The 25,129-nt window shown below is 40.1% G+C and overlaps 1 protein-coding gene across 1 annotated transcript in view; it reads right to left on the bottom strand.

The window, feature by feature from the left end:
* Positions 1-25,129, bottom strand: part of LOC132874352 (acid-sensing ion channel 1B) — a 595,724-nt gene that overhangs the window by 359,497 nt on the left and 211,098 nt on the right. Inside the window, exon 2 of the mRNA XM_060910471.1 lies at positions 5,270-5,420. Within this exon, the coding sequence (XP_060766454.1) occupies positions 5,270-5,420 (151 nt within the window). The remainder of the gene's footprint in view (positions 1-5,269; positions 5,421-25,129) is intronic.

The following is a 25,129-nucleotide window of genomic DNA, read 5'->3' as shown; positions in this document are numbered from 1 at the left end:
CAACTGTTTTTTTTTTCTCCTTTAAGAAACTGTTAACATTGCTTATCATATTAAAGGCCAGCGCGCAACTGTAATAAGCAATGTTAACAATTTCTTAAAGAAACTGTTAACATTGCTTATCATATTAAAGGCCAGCGCGCAACTGTTTTTTTTTTTTCTCCGCCGGCCCACCGGGAAAACTCCCGCTACTCCCGATGGCCAGTCCGTGTGTGCCACTAGTGATGTGTACAGTGAGTTTTTCAGTGTATTTTTTTGTCTTGTTTTTCATAAACGTCCTTTCCGTACTCGATTTAGAATGTTACAAAAAAAATTGACACCCTCCCAACCACGTAACATTAGCCTATCTGACCCGGGGGCTGACACGTTTATTACGGATAAACCAAAAGGATTACAACGTTCCCTGGATATAGAACTGGACCGAGAAGATTTCAAAATCTTAACGTGTAAGCAACAACAATAAAACAGAGGTTGTTTTATTCATTTAGGGCTTATTAGGCTACTTTCATTAATTGCGCTTTTCATACAGGCCTATCATTTTTCACTTGAGCAAGGGAATTGTTTGAAGAGTATCCAGTCTAAGCGAAAGTTTAATGTTTTGCAACAGACTAACCTCAAAACACCCCATTTATAGCCCATTCGTTACATTAAACTCTATCTAGCTGGCAATTTCACATGCCATCGTATCTACACGGGATGATTTCCAACAAAATAAGGTTTAATTAACAAGAGGCAGCGTTCCACGGACTTTCAGCTAACCGGGGTCCAGCTCAACGCAGCTCAGCAAGCGTGCCTAAAACATTTGGATATGATTGCGGGCCAATGTGCTATTCTTTGCTTCATTGAGATATATGCAACACAGTGTTATTAAACCGATATGTTTATGAAATAATTCAATGCCCTGTGCATTTCAGTGTTCACTCAGTGTACCCTGCTATCCCCTACTTTATAATTATGAATGGCGCGTCGTGCGTGCTGGGGTTACATTACAGGGCTGGAAAAAAGTTATCTGTGTCTTACCTGGCTCAGCTGCCCCACTGCCTTCACCACCTGCTGCATCATCTGAATTTTTTCTAAAATATCTATGCAGTGAGCCCCTGAGGCTCTTGGCTTCTTCATCTCTTTTTCTCTTTTCTTTTCTTTGCTCCTGACTTGTGCATGTTAGCAAACGGGCTCGCACGCTTATTGTCGAAGCGTTATGATGGAATAGTGCCGTGTTATTTGGCGCCTTAATCAAAAACCAAACCATTTCTGCATTAGGGGTGGTAGGTGGGTTCTTGAATCTATTTTCGAAGACAATAAAGGCAAAAGAACCAGAAATCATTCATTGAATGCAAATATAGCACATTTTTCTCCCCCAAATCAACACATTTTGAAATGAAACAGAATGATTAATGGCATCTTCATGAGGGACCAGTTCTGGGCCCCCCCTCATGCCTGGGCCCGGGACAAAATACCCGGTTGTCCCCCCCTGTCGACGGCCCTGACTGTGGGATACTAGGAGTCCACTATATCAAGTCCCTCTCACGCCAGAATCTGGTCTTCCCAGGCAGTCTCCTGTCCCAGTACTAACCAACTCTTTAAGGCGTATGGGTGCGGCGCCGATCTCTGTTTCGATAGCCCTTGGCCTCTTGCCTATACAGCTAGGGTTACAGTGGAGGGGCTAGTCCACTATATAGGGTGTAATAAGTCTCACTATACATTCGGACAGCACTATAAAATGGCAAACTCACTATATTAGTGGACTATATTGGAATGGAGTAGTGAGTGATTTCAGATACAGCGATGGTTTACCAAGGATTGTGTAGAAGAACACAAGTGGCCTGCACAGTGCCCTGACCTCAACCCTACTGAACACTTTTGGGATGAACTCTAACACCAATTGTACACCAGGCCTCCTCACCCAATATCAGTGCCCGACCTCACTTATACTCTTTTGGCTGAGCGAACACAAATCCTAACAGCCATGTTCCAAAATGTAGTGGAAAGCCTTCCCAGAAGTGTGGAGGTTATTGTAACAGCAAATGGGGAACCAAATCTGGAATGGGATGTTCAAAAAGCACATACGGTTGTGATTGAGCAGGTATTTGCCAGCTTTAAGATGTATAGTATTTCTAAAAAAATGGCCTTAAATTCTCAGTTTAAGAGTGGACTCCATGGATAAAAGCTTTAAAAAATAAGCAACACATTTAATTTGTTTATCAAAGCCAAGTCTATCCTGCCAGTTTACCCATGATACTCTATGCACCATCTGTCTCATTATCCTCGGCACTTTCCTTTTATGGTCAATGCTTCCTGTTCTTATTGCCCTGTTGCTACGTGGTTAATTAGTTCCACCTGGTTCCCATCACCCCTCATTAATCTGCATATTTATACCCCTCTGGTTTACTCTGTGTGGAGATAAAGTATTGCATGTGTGAGATTATGGGCAGAGGTCATCTTGGCGCTATCCTTGGTCCCACTCTTTAGTTTCCTGTGAATTTGTTGCCTGTCTGTCTTTTCTTTTAATAATGTGCTGTTCACTCAGTTTTCACATTCCTGGGTCCTGACTTTTGTCTGGTGTACGGACTTCATTTAATCTGTCACGAGTTGTTGGAAAACCTCTTACGGTGCTAGGGAGAGTTTCTATATTCAGCATTATGGACAGTGGACTGCTGAGAACCATGAAAGCTAGGAGCGACCCAAATTAAGCCCAGCACTAGAAAGTTTTTACTCCTGAATTTGTACTCCCACTGAAGGAGGTGTGGCCTCTCTACCTGTCAGTTTCATTGAAAAAGTTGTGGTTTCTGTGCCTCGGTCTCAGTGATGAAGGTGTGACCTTTTGTGTTTGTCAGTCTTGGTAAAAGAGGCATCACCTCTGTTTCTGTCATTACCAGTGAAGGGGGCATGGCCACTGTTCTTGTCAGTCTTAGTGAAGGAGGTATGGCCCCTGTGCCTGTCAGACATTAGGAGCTTTTGACTGGAGGAACTTTTTCATAATTCTTAGAACTGTTGGGGGAAGTTCTCCCTTTTTTGCATGTCTGTACAGCAGGAACTGAGTGATCGTAAGTCTTGGAATGGTGTTTGAAGGGACTTTTTTTTTTTTTAGCTCCTACTTCAGGGTAGATACTCTCCCAGCACAAGAGGAACCATGAGTGATATCAATGTACTGTGACTGGTCAAACATGAGCCAATGCAGCACTGGTAACCACCATTTTTAAAAATGTGTGTAAAACGCTAGCCCGGGGGTGTCCAAACTGATCCATAAAGGACTGTGTGGCTGCAGGTTTTCATTCCAGCCATGCAGCAGCACACCTAATTTGGCTTATTCAATCAACTGACACACCCACCCTTTAATCAAGGGTGGGTGTGGCTGCAAGTATTTGACTGTGTGAAGACAGTTCAGTTGATTGAATGAGCCAAGTCAGGTGTGCTGCTGCATGGCTGGAATGAAAACCTGCAGCCACACGGCCCTTTATGGATCAGTTTGGACACCCCTGCGCTAGCCATATAAATGACAGCTCTTAACGTTAGCATTACAAAATAAAATACTGATAAATGGCCTGACAGAGAAGTTCAGGCTGTATATGCAATGGAGGAAATCGAGCACGATTTTGATGCATCTGAGCAAAATATATAAATCTTCATTAGCACTTCCTGCTAATGCCATGCTAGCAAGTTGGCTTACAGCACTTCAGCTTTCTTACTGGTGGTATGAATACAAACAGAAAAAAAGCCCTTGAAGATGGTTCTCAGGGGAGCTCCCCAGTGGGTAGTTCCTCTGAAGAAGTCCCTAGAACTGCTTGATCCGAAAGCACATATTATGACGGAGGTAAAACTGTTTCTGTCATGATCAGTGAAGGAGGCATGGCCACTGTGTCAGTTCTACTGAAGGAAGGGTGGTTTCTCTCTGCCTGTCAGCCTCAGTGATGGAGGTGTGGCCTCTGGGCCTGTCAGACATAGTGAAGGATGTAATAACCTCTGTTCCTGTCATCAGTGAAGGGGGTGTGGCTACTGTGTCTGTCAGTCCTAATGAAGGAGGCATGGACTTCCACTACTTAAAGCACTTTTGTTGCATACAATTTTAATTAAATTGTATTACATCATACACACGTCACATTAAAAGATCTCTCAATCATATTAATCACTGGCTGCTTTGAATGAATCTTTTATAAACTGTCCCACAGACCATGTACCGTATATCTGAGCAGCATATTATCTCAGAAGGAAAGACACACAGCGTTACACACAGCTCAGCAAAATCAGCATTCTGGAAATACAGGTCAGACAGACAGGCACTTCTCTGGCTGTCTATTTAAACTGTCACTCTGTTCCTCCCATATCCATCTCTGTGCTTTCTTTTCAATTAAAACAATGAAAGCTCAAGTTTAGCTACACTAAGCTATTGAGTGGAAAGCAAAAGATGGACTTGAATGCTCCCAACATCCAAACGTCTTCTGATGTGTAATTAACTTGTCTTGCTGTCTGTAGGGGTCTGTATGTGATTGTGTATGTGCCTTGCTTGCACAACTCCATTGTCTGCATGTGACGAGCGCTTGTCTTCTCCAGAGGAGCCAGAGAAATTACTGCAAAGTTGGGCTCAAAAGTGCCACGACATCACTATGTGACTTCCTGTCACTCTGACTTTCCCACCATGACAGAGGACTGGGGATGGATGGAAGCATTCGACGTTCAGCATCCCTGCTCATACTCCTCTTGTACTTATTAATGGAGTCTACCAAGGAGAAGATGGAAGGATGAAATGCATGTCTGGCAGAAAAGGAATGGATAAAGCTGTGATTTATTTATTTATTTACTTTACAGAATTTTATATTAGCTCTGAGCAAAATGCATTTGCATTCTAATTTATTTAGAACTAATCTAAGTAAGAGAACAGAAGAAAGTCCATTCTTTGTACTGGAGTTAAAACTTAACTTCGAAATTTCATTTTATGATAATTTCATAACTAATGGGAAAACAGGAAAACATAATTTAGAAACAATTCTCTGTAACCTCATTTATTTAAAGTGGTAACATATTGTGTGAAATCCCCTTATCTTGATTTGATCTTGTTATACATAAAAGCACACACAGTTTATTTCTCATGCATCCTTTAATTGTTTATTGAGATATTATTTATTTATACACACAATTCTCCTCCATCTGCTCAAGCTTTAGTGGCTCTTCTCTCCCCTCCCCTGCTAGTATTGTAATGTGCTCATGGCATTTGTTGCCCAGCAGTAAGCTAATGTGAACCAGCTAGTGTGTAGAATTGTGTGTGAGTGTGTGTTACCTGTTTCTCCCCACACTGGCAGGTACTCATCCTGTTGAATGTCCAGCATTAGTTCCAGGCCATTGCCCATACCCCCTTTCATGGAGATGCGGAGTGGCTGTCCATCCTGGCCAGAGTTGAATGTGTAGCATTTTCCATATCGAGTGAAGATCTGCAAAGAAACAAAATGAGAACAGACCATCAGCAAATAACATCTGGTGCAATCACAGGCTCTTATTATTGCAGCAAAAGATGTATAAGTCTTTTTATATAGACATATAGGCTTTATATACAGAAGGTGTTTGCAATGTCATGTTGCTGGCCTTTAAGCAGCCTTGAACTACCAATTTCAACCTTTTTGGATTGTACCACATCTGTCTCATGAAACTGTTTAACATATGCAGAATGTACAATACTGTTTCACCATGTGTAAAAACAGCCTATTAATTCCTATATTTGCCAACAACTGCAATATTTTATTTATGAAAGGTAGACTGCCTTTCAGAATTTTTCAAGTGTAGGTCATAAAAAGAATTTTCCTTGACACCCAGTTATTTTTGTTTAGTGGACCGAAAGCTACTAAATTTGAATCACAGACTTCCAATTTTATTAGTTTTTTTTGTTTTGTTTTAAAATAGAACAATTAATGAATTTAGGGCCACATGGCCCTAAATTCTCTGCTATTTTTTCCTGCTTCACCATGACCCAATTCAAGATACTACGTCATGCATCACATAGTGGGCTTTCCCCGTTTGCGCAAGGCATTGTGGGATACAAATTTGAAACAAGAGAGAAAAATAGAGGATGTGAGTGTGAGAATGAAACGTGGAAGACCGACTATAGTAATGGAAAGTGAGAAGAAAAGAAGTTATGTTGCAATGGAAAGGAAACGCAGGACCAAACTAAAAAATACCGGCGGTCAGCGAGCACCTCAGTGTGATCAGAGGTTCGTTTAATGACAGAATGATGTAATTGTCAGTGCACAGTCAAAGGTAAACTTGCACATGCGCACACGGACTTCCTCTGTCTGCTTGACTGCGTGAAGCGAGCGATTTCATGCACATAATTTAATTTGCTACGGAATCCCCTCAAATTAAATAGCTTCCCAGCCACAGAATGGCCTGATATTTTGCGAGATATTACAGAAATAAACATATATCACAATGACCAAATTTCAGAGGGAATTAAATTTCACCGATTTTATGAAATCGAAATGTCACAATTTTAGCCATCTGTACTACCAGTCAAATGTTTGGACACACCTAATTCAATGGGTTTTCTTTATTTTTATGAATTAAAAGTAACTTAATGTCTTAAAGTAATGATAGACTGTTGTGTCTCTTTACTTAGCTGAGCGGTTCTTGACATACAGTAATATTTATTACTACAATTGTGGAATAGGGCTATTTACTGTATATTTATTATTTACTATTTGATCTCAAATGCATTAAGAGGGCATAAAATTGCACTAAATAACTTTTGACGAAGCACACCTGTAAACTGAAAAGCGTTCCAGGTGACTACCTCATAAGCTGGTTAAGATAATGCCGATAGTATGCAAAGCATCATCAAGGTAAATGCTGGCTACTTTGAAGAATCTAAAATATGAAATATATTTTGTTCAACACTTTTTTTTGTTTACAAAATAATTCCAGATATGTTCCAGATGTTATTTCATAGTTTTGATGTCTTCTGTATTGTTCTACAATGTAGAAAATAGTCAAAACACACACAAAAAAAATCTATGAATGAGTAGGGAAAGAAGAAATTGGGAGGAAGGAGAAGAAAATTCACTCAAACTGAGTCAGAACTCGAAGTACGTGGCTTCCTGTGTGCATCATGTAACCCAGGTGACAAATGCATAATGTAAAGGTACAATAAATAGTTGATAAATAGTTGATTAAAAAGCATAAATAGCACACATAGTAAAATGGGATAATAAATAGTGATAATTCTGATAATACAATTCATGAATGATGGGTTGTTATTGTAAAAACATGGTTTACATGTACTGTTATGTCAAGTACTTTTACTGTGACGATTATGATTGGGTACTTTTATTTTGACACGCTGTTTTGCAAGCAGTCTGCTTACTGCGTAGCCATTTCCAGTCAGTCGAGCTGAGGGAAGCCAAAGAGTTGGAGACTCTGTTTTTTTCTGCTCCACCTGCGAGCTAGAAACTTTGGAAAGAAAATATTTCTAAGTGTTTAGGACGTGTAAGTTCCTTTCTGTTTACCAAGCGACCAGCTCCGTGACCTGATGTATGTTTTGATGACCAGAAGCTTCGTTTCGTCGAGTTTTTCTTTTGTTGAATTGTCTCGGTAAGGAAATTTGTCTATTTTTCCCTTACTGTTGAAACAGCTGTTAATTTGCTTAATACTTCGGTAAAAACTTGAGAATTGTATTTTGTTTTGTTAATATTTGTTGTGAGGAATCTGAGAGGGTACATTTTGGTTGATAAGAGTAAGTTTATGGCTCGGAGTGAGCTGAATGTTTTTCACTTGCTGTGATCACGCACCAAGCGCGTGAAAGGACTGAACGTGTCCTCATGAGAAGCCACTGTACTCGGTAATGTTGTGTAATTGCCGCGGTTTCAGTACAGTGTTATTTCATAGTATTCACCCTGTTTACTTGACAATGGTAATTTAACTGAATAGTATGCAATGCTTTTCAGTATGAAAGTGTATGCAGTTTGCATAGCTTTTACTTTGAGATGATTGAGTTAAATGTTGTACAACTACTTGAAGTTTAAACTGATTATATTTGAAGGTATATTTTTGATATTTGGCCTGATGTGTATATCATAGCTTAATGAAGGGTATGATTACACAGGTCAAGTTTTTGGGTTGGATCCGAATTCCGCGGAAGATCTGATGTCTTCATTTGATGGCGAGCCACCCGTTCGAGTGATTCCTGTTGTCATTCCCTATGGCAAAATCTGGTAGGATTGTGGCCGGCACGTGTCACATCGTCTGACTATGACTGACTTGACTTATTGACTGTTACGCTTAACAAACTGAACCAAGGATTAACGCCTTGAACTGAACCTACCTGGAAAGAACGCTTGTTCTTTTATGAAGAACAACTTGAAGGACACAACTTAAAGGAACTCCATTGAACTGTCTTCTACATTTAGTTAAAGGACTACTACCCAGCTTTTTCAAAGGACAATTATTATTTTTTATTTTATTCCTAAAGGGTCAAATTTTATTTTGGGTTATTGTAAATACTTTTCAATTCTACTACTAAAAGAAAGAAAAACGTATATCCCTGTGTGGTGTCTTTTACTTGCACTGTGTTTTCTCTCTCTCCAGAGCCTAGAGTCTCAAATCTTGTATATTAAGAAACTGGCCTATCATCGACGTGTACATACCCAGTAGTGGGTTACAATCACAAACACACACCTGCACAAAAAAACCCCCCAAAAAACCTGTAATATATCAGTACAATTACAACAATAACAATTTTCAACTGAATTGCCTCCAATTACAGTGCAGGGATTCTACACTTATTATTGTAATTAATAAAACTGATATCATTGATGGCAAAGATGATAAATTAATCCTGGGGCTATTTTGGCCATTTTTGTATGATTTTGATTTTGCCTCTATGTAAAACCTTTAAAACCGTTTATCATGCAAGTGTCTGTTTTCATTTTCTTCAGCACAACCTAGCCAATTATGACATTCTTTTTCACTTAAACATTATTTTCACACACTGGATCCAAAAACACTGCCCTGTGCCATTTTAACACTCCCCCCACCCCTTTAAACAAACAAACTGCATTTAACTTTCCAATACAGAGGGGAACATAATGGAAAACACAACTTCATCCTCACTTAAGCTTCTCATCTCATTATCTCTAGCCGCTTTATCCTGTTCTACAGGGTCACAGGCAAGCTGGAGCCTATCCCAGATGACTACAGGCGAAAGGCAGGGTACACCCTGGACAAGTCGCCAGGTCATCACAGGGCTGACACAGAGACAACCATTCACATTCACACCTACAGTCAATTTAGAGTCACCAGATAACCTAACCTGCATGTCTTTGGACTGTGGGGGAAACTGGAGCACCTGGAGGAAACCCACGAGGACATGGGGAGAACATCCAAACTCTGCACAGAAAGGCCCTCGCCGGCCACGGGGCTCAAACCCGGACCTTCTTGCTATGAGGCGACAGCGCTAACCACTACACCACCATGCCGCCTTACTTAAGCTTAAGTTTTCTAATTAGACAGAACCAAGTTTGTGTCTTTTTTAACTCTCCAACAAGCACTTCTTAATTTTCTGTCCCTGGGGCAATATGGAATGAATGCTTCAAATGAAAACAGTGATTGTAGAGAGAAAGAAAAAAATGAAGAAACAACCCAGGAGAGGACAGAACATTGTTACTTTGAAAAAAAAAGTGTTATTTTTATATATATATATTATACACACACACAGTGGTGCTTGAAAGTTTGTGAACCCTTTAGAATTTTCTATATTTCTGCATAAATATGACCTAAAACAACATCAGATTTTCACACAAGTCCTAAAAGTAGATAAAGAGAACCCAGTTAAACAAATGAGACAAAATATACTTGGTCATTTATTTATTGAGGAAAATTATCCAATATTACATATCTGTGGATATATGCAAAAGTATCTGAACCTCTAGGATTAGCAGTTAATTTGAAGGTGAATTTAGAGTCAGGTGTGTTCAGTCAATGGGATGACAGTCAGGTGTGAGTGGGCACCCTGTTTTATTTCAAGAACAGGGATCCATCAAAGTCTGATCTTCACAACACGTTTGTGGTAGTGTATCATGGCACAAACAAAGATGATTTTTGAGGACCTCAGAAAAAGCGTTGTTGATGTTCATCAGGCTGGAAAAGGTTACAAAATCATCTCTAAAGAGTTTTGACTCCACCAATCCACAGTCAGACAGATTTTGTACAAATGGAAGAAATTAAAGACCATTGTTACCCTCCCCGGGAGTGATCGACCAACAAAGATCACTCCAAGAGCAAGGGGTGTAATAGTCAGCGAGGTCACAAAGGACCCCAGGGTAACTTCTAAGGCCAAGTTTACATTAGACCGTATCTGTCTCGTTTTCTTCACGGATGCACTGTCCGTTTACATTAAAACGCCTGGAAACGCTGGGAAACGGGAATCCGCCAGGGTCCACATATTCAATCCAGATCGTGTCTGGTCCGGTGCTGTGTAAACATTGAGAATACGCGGATACGCTGTGCTGAGCTCTAGCTGGCGTCGTCATTGGACGATGTCACTGTGACATCCACCTTCCTGATTCGCTGGCGTTGGTCATGTGACGCGACTGCTGAAAAACGGCGCGGACTTCCGCCTTGTATCACCTTTCATTAAAGAGTATAAAAGTATGAAAATACTGATGCAAATACTGCCCATTGTGTAGTTATGATTGTCTTTAGGCTTGCCATCCTTCCACTTGCAAGTGGTGACTTGCGCACAGCGGCTCAGTCCCGAATCACTGCTCGTGCGCTTCACTCGCGCGCTCTGTGAGCTGCGCAGGGCCGGAGTGCGCACCCTCCAGAGGGCACTCGCTGTTCAGGGCGGAGTGATTTGGAGCGCAGCCGCTGAGGAGGAAGTGATGAGCCGCACTGACACATTTCAACTTGCGTGCCGAATTAGTCATGTGATTAGCGTATCCGTGTATTGGCGTTGCTGTGTGCACGCTAATCGTTTTTAAAAACGTTAATCTGATGATCCGCTGATACGGTCTAATGTAAACCCCACCTAAGCAACTGAAGGCTTCTATCAGGCTAATGTTAATGTTCATGAGTCCACCATCAGGAGAACACTGAACAACAATGGTGTGCATGGCAGGGTTGCAAGGAGAAAGCCACTGCTCTCCAAAAAGAACATTGCTGCTCATCTGCAGTTTGCTAAAGATCACGTGGACAAGCCAGAAGGTTATTGGAAAAATGTTTTGTGGATGGATGAGACCAAAATAGAACATTTAGGTTTAAATGAGAAGTGTGATGTTTGGAGAAAGGAAAACACTACATTCCAGCATAAGAACCTTATCTCATCTGTGAAATGTGGTGGTGGTAGTATCATGGTTTGGGCCTGTTTTGCTGCATCTGGGCCAGGATGGCTTGCCATCATTGATGGAACAATGAATTCTGAATGACACCAGCGAATTCTAAAGGAAAATGTCAGGACATCTGTCCATGAACTGAATCTCAAGAGAAGGTGGGTCATGCAGCAAGACAACGACCCTAAGCACACAAGTTGTTCTACCAAAGAATGGTTAAAGAAGAATAAAGGTAATGTTTTGGAATGGCCAAGTCAAAGTCCTGACCTTAATCCAATCGAAATGTTGTGGAAGGACCTGAAGCGAGCAGTTCATGTGAGGAAACCCACCAACATCCCAGAGTTGAAACTGTTCTGTATGGAGGAATGGGCTAAAATTCTTCCAAGCTGGTGTGCAGGACTGATCAACAGTTACCGGAAACGTTTAGTTGCAGTTATTGCTGCACAAGGGGGTCACACCAGATACTGAAAGCAAAGGTTCACATACTTTTGCCACTCACAGATATGTAATATTGGATCATTTTCCTCAATAAATAAATGACCAAGTATAATATTTTTGTCTCATTTGTTTAACTGGGTTCTCTTTACCTAGTTTTAGGGACTTGTATGAAAATCTGATGATGTTTTAGGTCATATTTATGCAGAAATATAGAAAATTCTAAAGGGTTCACAAACTTTCAAGCACCACTGTACACACACAAGACTACTCAAGATAACAACAGAACCAAAATAGCTGGGCTTTAAATGAAAATCCTTTTAATCCACCCCAGGAGATTGCCTTTGATTCCTGAAAACCAAAAGAAAAATGCAGTATTGCATAATTGGAAAAGGCTTTTTGAAGTAATGATTAAGTCTAGTATCAAGAATACTATTTATTTCCCTTGGATATCAGCATGCACTTTCTTAATGCATTCAGGAAATTAGCTGCTTAACATCTCTGAAATTGTTCATTTAAAAATATGAGCATGATCATAATGAAGTAATAGGCATGTTGGGTTTTACATGACTGGAATTAAAGTAATGCAGCATAGACTATTTACTGAAGATGAATGAATAAATGAAGAGATAATCAGAAAAGATACTAAGGGAAGCACAGTTCATTCAGACCCATGTTATTGCTGAAACTCTGTCTGATGTGATACTGGTATGAAGAAATGCAAAGCTGCTTTCATTATATCTCAATATTGATTTCATGTTGTGTTTAAAGAGAGACCTGACTTCATAAACTGAATCCCTGTGGTGTAAACAAGAACAAAATTTGTCATGTAAATCAGGAGAGCCAGGAGTGAAAGGATACAAAAGGTACAGTCTGTTCACTTGGGGTCAAGGCAGGGGATATCGCAGAAGTTCTGGCAAAGAACAGGGGGCAAGAAAATCAGTAATAAAATGGCAAACAGACAGGGATCAAAGAAGTAAGAATCAGAGAGTAATGATGGTTGAAACAGTCTCACATTTTAATTCTCTCAGAACCACTGTAGTGAAACTTGAAAAGTGAAACAAGTCAAAGATATTCTCTGAATCTGCAAATATTAGATTCAGCTTGCAGTGATTACACCAATCAAGAATAATGTGCTCTTTAGCTGCTTTTGGTTACAATCAGACAGACAAGCATAGCTCATGGATCTTGCAACACACACATGCACACAGAGCATTTTTTAAGGATTTTCCACTAGGAGACCAACTGGTCTGGGCAATACAATCACAGGCCCCAGAGTCCATGTGGCTGCACCACTGCGGCATATTCTGTGATGCAAATTGCCGCATTACGAATCCTCATTTCAGCCAGCATAATATCAACATAGTTAATGCAGTGCCAAGTTTTCCTTGTTAAATGTATACTAACATGGTACTTGGTTAATTAATTGCAACTGATTGAACCAAATGATAAGACATAACTTGGTTTAAAATTTGGTCTCCCAGCGAAGCTGGTTTGGCATTGACGAGGAGACCAAATCTGACCAAGTCTCCCAGTAACTATGTTAAAAAATGCTCTGCATGCACACACTCACACCTACTCACGATGTGCGATTTTAACCTTGAACAAGCGAAAAGCTGCAAGCTCATGACGGCCCCTTATGGGATGCATTTCCGTTGCTGTGTTGTTGTTTTTTTGAGTTTTTGAAACTATGCTGAAAAGCTGCTGAGAAATAAAAGTGAGCCTGGAGTGCTGCTGAAGTTTTTCCTGCCTCCCGAGACTTCCTCCGCACCCATACACACAAGGTTTTATCTGTAGCTGCATGTGTTTAATGCTCCAAATATCCATATTTACATGTGTATCTGGATTTAAATGCATGGTGAGTTAATCCTAAACTGAAAGGATTTTATTTAGCTTTTTTATTATTATTAAATACCACTTTGCCCACAGAAACATGGGGGCGAAAAAACAGGTAGAAATGTCAGTATTGTCACCATGGCTTCTGTGAATGATGGCTGTGACAGTTCCTCAACCTCAGCTACAGCACTCTTGTGCATGACTGTTTTGAAAAGACTTGCTTGCATAGTTACTGTATTTATATATAGTAAACAAACTACGAGCCCAATTTAAACCACTATGGCCCTGACTAGGCATTTACTAAGAATCATGTAAATGCATTGCGTGGTGCTGCATGTTCATGTTAATGAACACAGACTTTCTTCATCCTGTGAGCTTCATATCTGAGCACTCACCCACTTCCACCTTTTTCTTCTTCTTTCGGCTGCTCCTGTTAGAGGTTGCCACAGTGTATGATCTGCATATTTGATCTAGCATAGGTTTTTTTGTTTGTTTGTTTGTTTTATACCAGATGCTTTTCCTGATGCAAACCCCCTCATCTATCCAGGCTTGGGACCATCACTAAGAATGCACTGGCTTGTGCAACCCCAGTGGGTTACTTTTATCTAAAACACTTGGGTATTTTTACCTAATCTGCATGTCTATGAACAGTGGGAGGAAACCCATGCAGACATGGAGAGAACATGGAAACTCCACACAGAAAGGCCCTCATTGGTCATGAGGTTTAAACCTGGAACCTTTTTGCTGTGAGGCGACAGTGCTAACCACTGCATCACCATACCACCCCATTTGACTGGGATTCCAAATTAATACTGCACCCCCTATTCATATTTGTAGTAGTATCCGTTTAGAACACATTGTCTGTTAATTACCTCCACCAAGGAGGTTACGTATGTTTTTGTTTGTCTGACTGTAAGCAGCATCGCACAAAACTTACCAAACTGATTCCCATGAAACTTGGTGGAAAGGTGTACCATGGGCCAGGGAAGATCCCAGTAAATTCTGGAGCAGATGAGAGTCTTAGGGCAGATCCACAAATTTAGTTTCACTTTCACTAACATTGCAGGATAGCATTTAGCCTTGGTGAAAGTCTGTGCTCTACAATGCCATACATCTTAAAATCCAGTAGATGGCAGTAAAGGTCAAAAGTGATGAAACATAGCCAATGTAGAAATATGATGGCTCTATATCACAATCCACATTCATGACTTCCAGTAATCCTCCGGAATACACATGTAGGTACATAACTGTAATAGTTTTGGAAATATATTCAGACATACAGTGCTGAGCGTAAATGAGTACACCCCCTTTGAAAAGTAACATTTTAAACAATATCTCAATGAACACAATTTCCAAAATGTTGACAATACAAAGTTTAAGATAACATCTTTTTAACTTATAACGTGAAAGTAAGGTTAATAATATAACTTAGATTGCACATTTTTTTCAGTTTTACTCAAATTAGGGTGGTGCAAAAATGAGTACACCCCACAACAAAAACTACTACATCTAGTACTTTGTATGGCCGCCATGATTTTTAATGACAGCACCAGGTCTTCTAGGCATGGAATGAACAAGTTGGCAACATTTTGCAACATCAATCTTTTTCCATTCTTCAACAATGACCTCTTTTAGTGACTGGATGCTGAGTGATGCTCAACTTGTCTCTTCAGAATTCCCCAAAGAAAATAATTTCTTTACACCACAAAGGTGAAGGCTACAAGAAGATCAGCAAAGCTTTACTTATCAGTCAGAATACTGTAGCAAAAGTGGTACAAAAATTTAAGAAAGATGGAACTGCAACCATCTCACAGAGACATCCAGGTCGTCCACAGAATTTAACACCTCAACAGGAAGCATCTTCTGATGAGAAGGGTTGAATAAAATCGGCATGCAAGTTCACTGCAGTTATCTAAAGAAGTAGAAAGCCAAACTGGGGTGACTATTTCCCGTGACACAATACGGCATACACTGCAGAGAAATGGCATGCATGGATGCCGTCCACAAAATAAGCCTCTCCTAAAGCCCAGGCACAAAAAAGCCCGCCTAGAGTTTGCCAGGGCCCATGCTGACAAAGATGAAGACTACTGGGACTCTATACTCTGGAGTGATGAGACCAAGATAAATGTTTTTGGAACTGATGGCTTCAAAACTGTATGGCGTCGCAAAAGTGAGGAATACAAAGAAAAATGCAAGAAAAATGCATGGTGCCTACAGTGAAACATGGTGGTGGCAGTGTCCTTATGTGGGGCTGCATGAGTGCTGCTGGTGTCGGGGAGCTGCATTTCATTGATGGCATCATGAATTCACAGATGTATTGCTCTGTACTGAAAGAGAAGATGCTACCATCATTCCGTGCCCTTGGTCGTTGTGCACTTTTCCAACATGACTAAACACACATCTAAGGCCACTGTTGGATTTCTGAAGAAGAACAGAGTGAAAGTGATTCAGTGGCTAAGTATGTCTCCTGATCTGAACCCAATCGAACACTTATGGGGAATTCTGAAGAGACAAGTTGAGCATCACTCTCCATCCAGCATCCAGTCACTAAAAGAGGTCATTGTTGAAGAATGGAAAAAGATTGATGTTGCAAAATGTCACCAACTTGTTCATTCCATGCCTGGAAGACTTGGTGCTGTCATTAAAAATCATGGGGGCCATACAAAGTACTAGATGTACCCGTAGTAGTTTCTGTTGCGGGGTGTACTCATTTTTGCATCACCCTAATTTGAGTAAAACTGAAAAAATGTGTAATCGAAGTTATATTATTAACTTTACTTTCATGTTATAAGTTAAACAGATGTTATCTTAAACTTTGTCTTGTCAACATTTTGGAAATTGTTTGTGTTCATTGAGATCTCATCTCATCTCATTATCTCTAGCCGCTTTTATCCTGTTCTACAGGGTCGCAGGCAAGCTGGAGCCTATCCCAGCTGACTGCGGGCGAAAGGTGGGGTACACCCTGGACAAGTCGCCAGGTCATCACAGGGCTGACACATAGACACAGACAACCATTCACACTCACATTCACACCTACGGTCAATTTAGAGTCACCAGTTAACCTAACCTGCATGTCTTTGGACTGTGGGGGAAACCGGAGCACCCAGAGGAAACCCACGCGGACACGGGGAGAACATGCAAACTCCGCACAGAAAGGCCCTCGCCGGCCACGGGGCTCGAACCCGGACCTTCTTGCTGTGAGGCGACAACGCTAACCACTACACCACCGTGCCGCCCTGTTCATTGAGATATTGTTTAAAATGTTACTTTTCAAAGGGGGTGTACTCATTTACGCTGAGCACTGTATAAAGTGGCTGCAATTGTAGGTGGTGGCTCAACGGTTAAGAGGTTACTGATCTGAAGGTCATTGGTTCAAGCCCCAGCACTGACAAGCTGCCATTGTTGGGCCCTTGAGCAAAGCCTTAACCCTCTCTGCTCCAGGAGCACTGTGTCATGTATTTGCTTGTTGTACATCACTCTGGATAAGAGTGTCTGCTAAATGCCTGTAATGTAATTTGCATATCACTGAAGAGTTGACTTTGCCCTTGGTGGGGTTCTGTGCTCTTCCAGTGCCAAGTAATGTTCATATTTGGTTACATGACTAGATTTTAAGTAGTGAGCATTGTCTGAAACTTATTTTGAGTTCAATTTGTGAAACACACAGATAACTGTCACTCATCCACTTGCAGTAATCATCTTGGTCAAGGATGTAATGGATCCAGAGCCTATCTCGGGAACATTAGGTGTGAGACAGGAATACATCCTGAAAGAGACTCATATACCATGAGCAAAAACAGGCAGTGAATCTGTTAATGTCTGAAGTACATTGGATTGAGTGGTAAGTTTGCAGAGCATATTTGATACTTCCTGATACCACTAGCCAACAGGATATGATGTCAAGTATGAAGTTTCAAAATTTTAAATAAGTTTGGATTGTTTTAATTTCCTCTTACTTTCCAAATGATTGCAAATTCACATTACTACAAGGAACCATTTGAGCAAGACTTGGGAATTGGGAAACAAGTACTATGGAAATAAGGTAATTAAGAAGTTCAAAATTGCAATTAAAAATATGCAAGCCTTCCCAAAGGATAGATATAGAGGTGAATAAATCCTGAGCAACAGCTAATCATGAGCAACAGCTACAACCCCAATTCCAAAAAAGTTGGGATGCTGTGTAAAGCATGAATAAAAACAGAATGAGATAATCTACAAATCATGGAAACTATATTTCTTTGAAAATAGTACAAAGACAACATGTCAAATGTTGAAACTGAGAATTTTTATTGTTTTTTGAAAAATATATGCTCATTTTGAATTTGATATCAGCAACAAGTTTCAAAAAAGTTGGGACAGGGGCAACAAAAGACTGAAAAAGTTGCATAATGGTAAAAATAATAATAATAATAATAATAATAATAATAATAATTTGGTTAATTGGCAACAGGTCAGTAAGATGATTGGGTATAAAAAGAGCATCCCAGAGAGGCGGAATCTCTCAGAAGTAAAGATGGGGCGGGGTTCACCGCTCTGTGAAAGACTGCATGGGCAAACAGCGCAACAATTTAAGAATAACGTTCCTCAATGTTAAACCACAAAGAATTTGTGGATCACATCATCTATGGTCCATAATATCATTAAAAGATTCAGAGAATCTGGAGAAATCTCTGTATGCAAGAGACAAGGCTGAAAACTGGCACTGGATGCCTGTGATCTTCAGGCCCTCAGGAGACACTGCATTAAAAGCAGACACGTGTCTGTAGTGGAAATAACTGCATGGGCTCAGGAACACTTCAGAAAACCATCGTTTGTGAAAACAGTTCATTACTGCATCCACAAATGCAAGTTAAAACCAGATATAAACAATATCCAGAAACACTGCCCCCTTCTCTGGGCCCCAGCTCTTTTATGATGGACTGAGGCAAAGTGGAAAACTGTCCCGAGGTCTGACGAATCGAAAGTAGAAATTCTTTTTAGAAATCATGGACACCACATCCTCCAGGCTAAAGAGGAGAGGGACCATCCGGCTTGTTATCAGTGCACAGTTCAAAAGCAGCATCTGTGATGGTATGAGGGGACATTAGTGCACATGACATGGGTAGCTTGTACATCTGGGAAGGCATCATTAATGCTGAATGATATAAACATGTTTCAGAGAAACATGCGGCCATCCAGACTAAATCTTTTTCAGGGAAGGCCTTCCTTCTTTCAGAAAGATAATGAATGACAAACTGCTTTCTGCACATATTACAACTACATGGCTCTGTAGTAAAAGAGTCCGGGTGCTAAACTGGGCTGCTGCAGTCCAGACCTGTCTCCTAGTTAAAACATTTGGTGCATTATGAAGTGCAAAATACAACAAAGGAGACCCCGAACTGTTGAGCAGCTGAAATTGTATATCAGCAAAGAATGGGACAACATTTCTCTTTCAGATCTATAGCAACTGGTTTCCTCAGTTCCCAAACGTTTACAGAGTGTTGTTAAAAGTAGAGGTGATGCAACACAGTGGTAAACATGCCCCGTCCCAACTTTTCTGAAATGTGTTACTGACATCAAATTCAAAATGAGCATATATTTTTCAAAAAACAATAAAATTTCTCAGTTTTAACACTTGATATGTTGTCTTTGTACTATTTTCAATAAACTATAGGGTTTTCATGATTTGCAAATTATCGCATTCTGTTTTTATTTACAGTTTACACAGCGTCCCAACATTTTTGGAATTGGGGTTGTATAAATACTGATGAAGAGGTGTGGACATGTCTAAGACTGAGCAAAATTCAAAACAAAATAAAAGAATGAATGCCTCAAAGAATAATTTAGATGTTCCTGTTGACTTGAATACACTGAAATTCAAATGTCTTTAATCTTAAGGGTTTTTTTAAGCCATATCATATTTTTATACAATTATGCCAGGCTAATGTGACCTCCTTTTTTGATTATGCTAATGCTAATTCACACTCTATGGACTCATGAATAATCATAAACGTTCCAAGACGATTATAAAAGTGCTCAGATAAAGGTGTGTTTCATGGCACTGCCAGTCTCTGGGTTCACCCTCCATCCTGCCAAGCTGGCTGATTGGATTCCACCTTGGTAATAAAGCAAAGTTATGATGCTTCAAGACAAATCATGTAAATATAAAGTTGGTGAATTTAAAAAAGTGGCCACTGTGTTCTACATCATTCACACGACACAGTGCTGAGCTGAGGCTTTACAAGGATGTGTCATGTGCTCATACATGTAGGTGGTCGAAAGAACAAGGGGGATTAGCCATTTCAACCATGTAGTGTCAGTGCAATTAATAAAATCATGCAAACACAAGTCAAGAGCTTCAGTTAATGTTCACATCAAACATCAGAATGGAGAAAACTGTGATCTCAGTGATTTGTTAGTGCCAGATGGGCTGGGTTGAATAATTCAGAAACTGCTGATCTCCTGGGTTTTTCAGATGCAACAGTCTCTTGACACAAACTGGAGTACAAAACAAACAACCAAAAAAAAAAAAACACTCAAAAAACAAACAAACGAAAGCCATCCAGTTAGTTGCAGTTCTGAGAGAGGAAACAGCCTGCTGATGAGAGAGTCCAGAGGCCAGACTGATTTCAGCTGACAGAAACACTACAGAAACTCAAATAACGACTCCTTACAACCATGTTGAGCAGAAAAGCATCTCAGAAAGCACAAAACATTAAACCTTGAGGCGGATAAGCTATGAGTGCCGAAAACCATTCTTGTCAGTCGAGAACAGGAATCTGATGCTATACTTGGCGCAGGCTCACCGAAACTGGACATCTGAAGGTTCATTGCCTGGTCTGATGGATCTGTATATTTGCCACAACATGCAGATGGTAGGGTCAGAATGTGTCAACAGCATGAATCTATGTGTCAAAATATCAGGCTGGTGGTGGTGTCATAGTGTGGGGAATGTTTTCTCAGCACACCTTGGGTCCATTAATACAACCCCGATTCCAAAAAAGTTGGGACACTGTGTAAAACATAAATAAAAACAGAATGTGAAGATTTACAAATCATGGAAGCCCTATATTTCATTGAAAATAGTGCAAAGACAACATATCAAATGTTGAAATTGAGAAATTTTTATTGTTTTTGAAAACTATTTGCTCATTTTGAATTCGATTTCAGCAACATGCTTCAGAAAAGTTGGGATGGGACAACAAAAGACTGAAAAAGTTGTGCAATGCTTAAAAAACTAATTTGGTTAATTGGTAACAGGTCAGTAACATGATTGGGTATAAAAAGAGCATCCCAGAAAGGCTGAGTCTCTCCGAAGTAAAGATGGGGAGGGGTTCACCACTCTGTGAAAGACTGAGTGGGCAAACAGTGCAACAATTTAAGAATAATGTTCCTCAATGTAAAATTTTAAAGAATTTGTGGATCACATCTATGGTATGGATCACATCTATGGTATCATAATATTATTAAAAGATTCAGAGAATTTGGAGAAATCTCTGTATGCAAAAGACAAGGCTGAAAACTGACATTGGATGCCTGTGATCTTCAGGCCCTCAGGCGACACTGCATTAAAAGCAGACACGTGTCTGTCGTAGAAATCACTGTATGGGCTCAGAAACACTTCAGAAAACCATCGTCTGTGAACACAGTTCATTACTGCATCCACAAATGCAAGTTAAAACCATATATAAACAACATCCAAAACACTGCCAATTCTCTGGGCCCGAGCTCATTTACGATGGACTGAGATGAAGTGGAAAACTGTCCCAAGGTCTGATGAATCAAAAGTAGAAATTCTTTTTAGAAATCATGGACACCACGTCCTCCAAGCTAAAGAGGAGAGAGACCATCCGGCTTGTTATCAGCGCACAGTTCAAAAGCCAGCATCTGTGATGGTATGAGGGTGCATTAGTGCACATGACATGGGTAGCTTGTACATCAAGGAAGGCATCATTAATGCTGAATGATATATACATGTTTCAGAGCAATATGCTGCCATCCAGACAAAATCTTTTTCAGGGAAGGTCTTCCTTCTTTTAGTAAGACAATACCAAACCACTTTCTGCACATGGCTCCATAGTAAAAGAGTCTGGGTGCTAAACTGGCCTGCCTGCAGTCTAGACCTGTTTCCCATTTAAAACACTGGCGCATTATGAAGTACAAAATACGACAAAGGAGACACCGAACTGTTGAGCAAATGAAATTGTATATCAGGCAAGAATGGGACAACATTTCTCTTGCAAAACAACAGCAATTGGTCTCCTCAGTTCACAAATGTTTAAAGTGTGTTGTTAAAAGTAGAGGTGATGCAACACAGTGGTAAAAATGCCCCTGGCCCAAATTTTTTGAAACGCGTTGCTGACATCAAATTCAAAATGAGCATAATTTTTCAAAAAACAATAAAATTTCTCAGTTTCAACATTTGATATGTTGTCTTTGTACTATTTTCAATGAAATATACAGTTTTCATGGTTTGCAAATTATCACATTCTGTTTTTGTTTACAGTTGACAAAGTGTCCCAACTTTTTTGGAATTGGGGTTGTACCAATCGAGAATCATTTTAATAAAACTGCCTGTCGGAATATTTTTGTTGGCCATGTACATCCCTTTTTGGCCACAATTTACCCATCTTATAATAGCTGCTTAATAATTGCAGCATGATAATACACTGAGCAAAACATGGTCTCAAACTGGTTCCATGAACATGACAATTTTAGTGCAATTCAGTATCCTTTCCAGTTACCATATCTGAATCAAACAGATCACCTTTGGAATGTAGCAGAATAGAGGATGGGCAGCATGAATATGGAGCTAAAAAATCTGAAGCAGTTAGGTGATGCAATCATGCCAACATGGAATCTCAAAGGAATGTTCCTGACACCTTGTGGAATTCATGCCATGAAGAATTATGGCTGTTTGAGAGCAAAGGAAGGGGCTAATTCCTCTGTGATGCCAGTAAATGGGGCAAGTTTTGTATTTAATTGGTTTTGTGAGTTCTTTTTTAAATTATATGCTGTATACAATGTGTGTATAATAACATGCTGATGATGATCAACATTTATTGGCCATATATAGTTGGACAAGAACAAAAGAGAGACAGGAAATTTGAGGCTAATTTCACAGTAGGGCCTTATACTGTGTGTGTGTGTGTGTGTGTGTGTGTGTGTGTGTGTGTGTGTGTGTGTGTGTGTGTGTGTAACAAAAATTACTGGTTGGAATGCTTCTTGTGCTGATATGAAATAAAGCAGATCACTCCTTTTGCATATTGCAACTATCACATTGCTCTTCACATACCTTGCTAGTGCATGCTAACTAACTAGCCTACAGTATCTCACTGTCTAGATTAGCTTCATTATTATATTATGTTACAGTTCATTTGTAAGCTCAGTCATTGGCTGGAAAAGAAACAAAAATGAATTCAGAGGAAAAACAATAGGCTAATGAACACGAAATTAGCACACTGTGTGTAATAATGTACTAATATTCTTTCCAAGTTTCTTTGTTTGTTCCCTTAATTTACATTAAATGACAGCAAGCATGATGAAAATTTGGGCAAAACAATACAAAAATTCAGCAAGGACCCTCTGAAGAGCATCTCTGGCAAAGTATGTCACGGTAGTCATCCTGCTGAGTCACACGACCAATTTCAAGCCATTGAAAATAAGAAGCAACTTGAATTCATTTGATATATGTTTGTGTTGGGAGGCAAAGTGAGAAAGCTCTGTCTGTGTTCTGAAACCTGGACATGCATTCAACCTCATGCATGAAGACAACGACAGAACTAATGGATGCTTTGTATTTTCAAGAGGCACTGTGGGCCACACACTCCTATTTTCCCCAAAATGCATTAACTCAGGGCTTTTCAAAGTGTGGGGCGCCAGAGTTCTTCAGGGGGGGCGCAACATGAGAGACAAAATGGATCAATTTTTAGTACCTAAAGCTACAGTGAGTGAGGAGACAAAGTCTGGGCCAAGCAAAAAAACAGAGCCTCCAAGATGTTGCGATTTGCAACTTCAGCGCAAATTCAACCAATCCCCGCGAATTCAGGGCGGTGTTGCAATTATATCCAATCACCGCAACTTTCCCGCAAATTTGACCAATCATTGGCGTCGTCTTGAGGTGACGTCAACAAACTATCTTCCGCCTTACTTCCGTGTGTTCAAGAGAAGCAGCATGCGCGCAGTGTTGCCAGATTGGGAGGTTTCAAGTGCATTTTGGCAGGTTTTGAACATATTTTGGACTGGAAAACGTCAGCAGTATCTGGCAACACTGAAAGTGTGTTATGTTTACAGTGAAGGACTGTGCACACTTTATTTTTTTTTACTTAATACAAGAAATTAATGGATGCCAACATTTTTGCCAAAATGGTATTTTATTTTCCATTGTTTAGGCAGCTTCAGCATCATACTGTGAGATTCTGTTCAAATTGTTTTTTTTCTTCTATGAAGCCTGAGCCATTTATTTAATTAGTTTATAATTATTGTTTAATTTAGTCTTCAGGAGAGACTGACTGTACACAGTACTAGTATTAATAGTTTTTTTCTTATATGAAAGCTGAGGCATTTATATGATATTTTAAGGTAACTTCATGTTGTGCTGTGAGGTTCTATGCACTTTAACTTTTGAACCAACAGGTGCATTTGGATAAGTAAAGCCTATTTTTCTGCATTTTTGTAGTCCTGGTAATCTTTTATATTGGTAAAGTTGTTTATAGGACCATTTCTCAGTGTCTTTGTTTTTTTAATCAATAGTTTTTCAGTAATAACTTAATATTTAACATATCACTCAATTTTAATCACAAAAAGAGAAAATCGCAACAATTTCTCGCAACTTTCACTTTCTCCCGCAATGTAATCGCAACAAAAACCTAAAAAACACCGCAACTTTCATCGCAATTTTTTTTGGAAAACCCCCGCAACATCAGACATTTTAGCCCGCAACAATCACAAAAAAGGCCTGCGGAATCCTGGGGGGACTGAAAAAAGAAGGAAGTATGACCACGATTATTTAAAGTTTGGATTTTCATGGACTGGATCTGAAGATGCTCCACTGCCACAGTGTGTTGTCTGCCAAGAGGTGCTAGCTAACGATGCTATGAGATGTTTAAAATGTGTAAAACAAGATGTTTTAAAAAGCACAGATGTTTAAAATGTCTCATCTCATTATCTCTAGCCGCTTTATCCTTCTACAGGGTCGCAGGCAAGCTGACTACGGGTGAAAGGCAGGGTACACCCTGGACAAGTCACCAGGTCATCACAGGGCTGACACATAGACACAGACAACCATTCACACTCACATTCACACCTACGGTCAATTTAGAGTCACCAGTTAACCTAACCTGCATGTCTTTGGACTGTGGGGGAAACCGGAGCACCCTGAGGAAACCCACGCGGACACGGGGAGAACATGCAAACTCCACACAGAAAGGCCCTCGCCGGCCCCGGGGCTCGAACCCAGGACCTTCTTGCTGTGAGGCGACAGCGCTAACCACTACACCACCGTGCCGCCCTGTTTAAAATGTGAAAAAGAAAAAAAATGTGTACAACAACCATTTTTTAAAAATACGAATGGAACATTA

Source organism: Neoarius graeffei, chromosome 26, assembly GCF_027579695.1.
Source record: "Neoarius graeffei isolate fNeoGra1 chromosome 26, fNeoGra1.pri, whole genome shotgun sequence".
NCBI lineage: Eukaryota > Metazoa > Chordata > Actinopteri > Siluriformes > Ariidae > Neoarius > Neoarius graeffei.
Note: the sequence above shows the minus strand (reverse complement) of the source record. Positions and strands in the feature narration are given on the sequence as shown.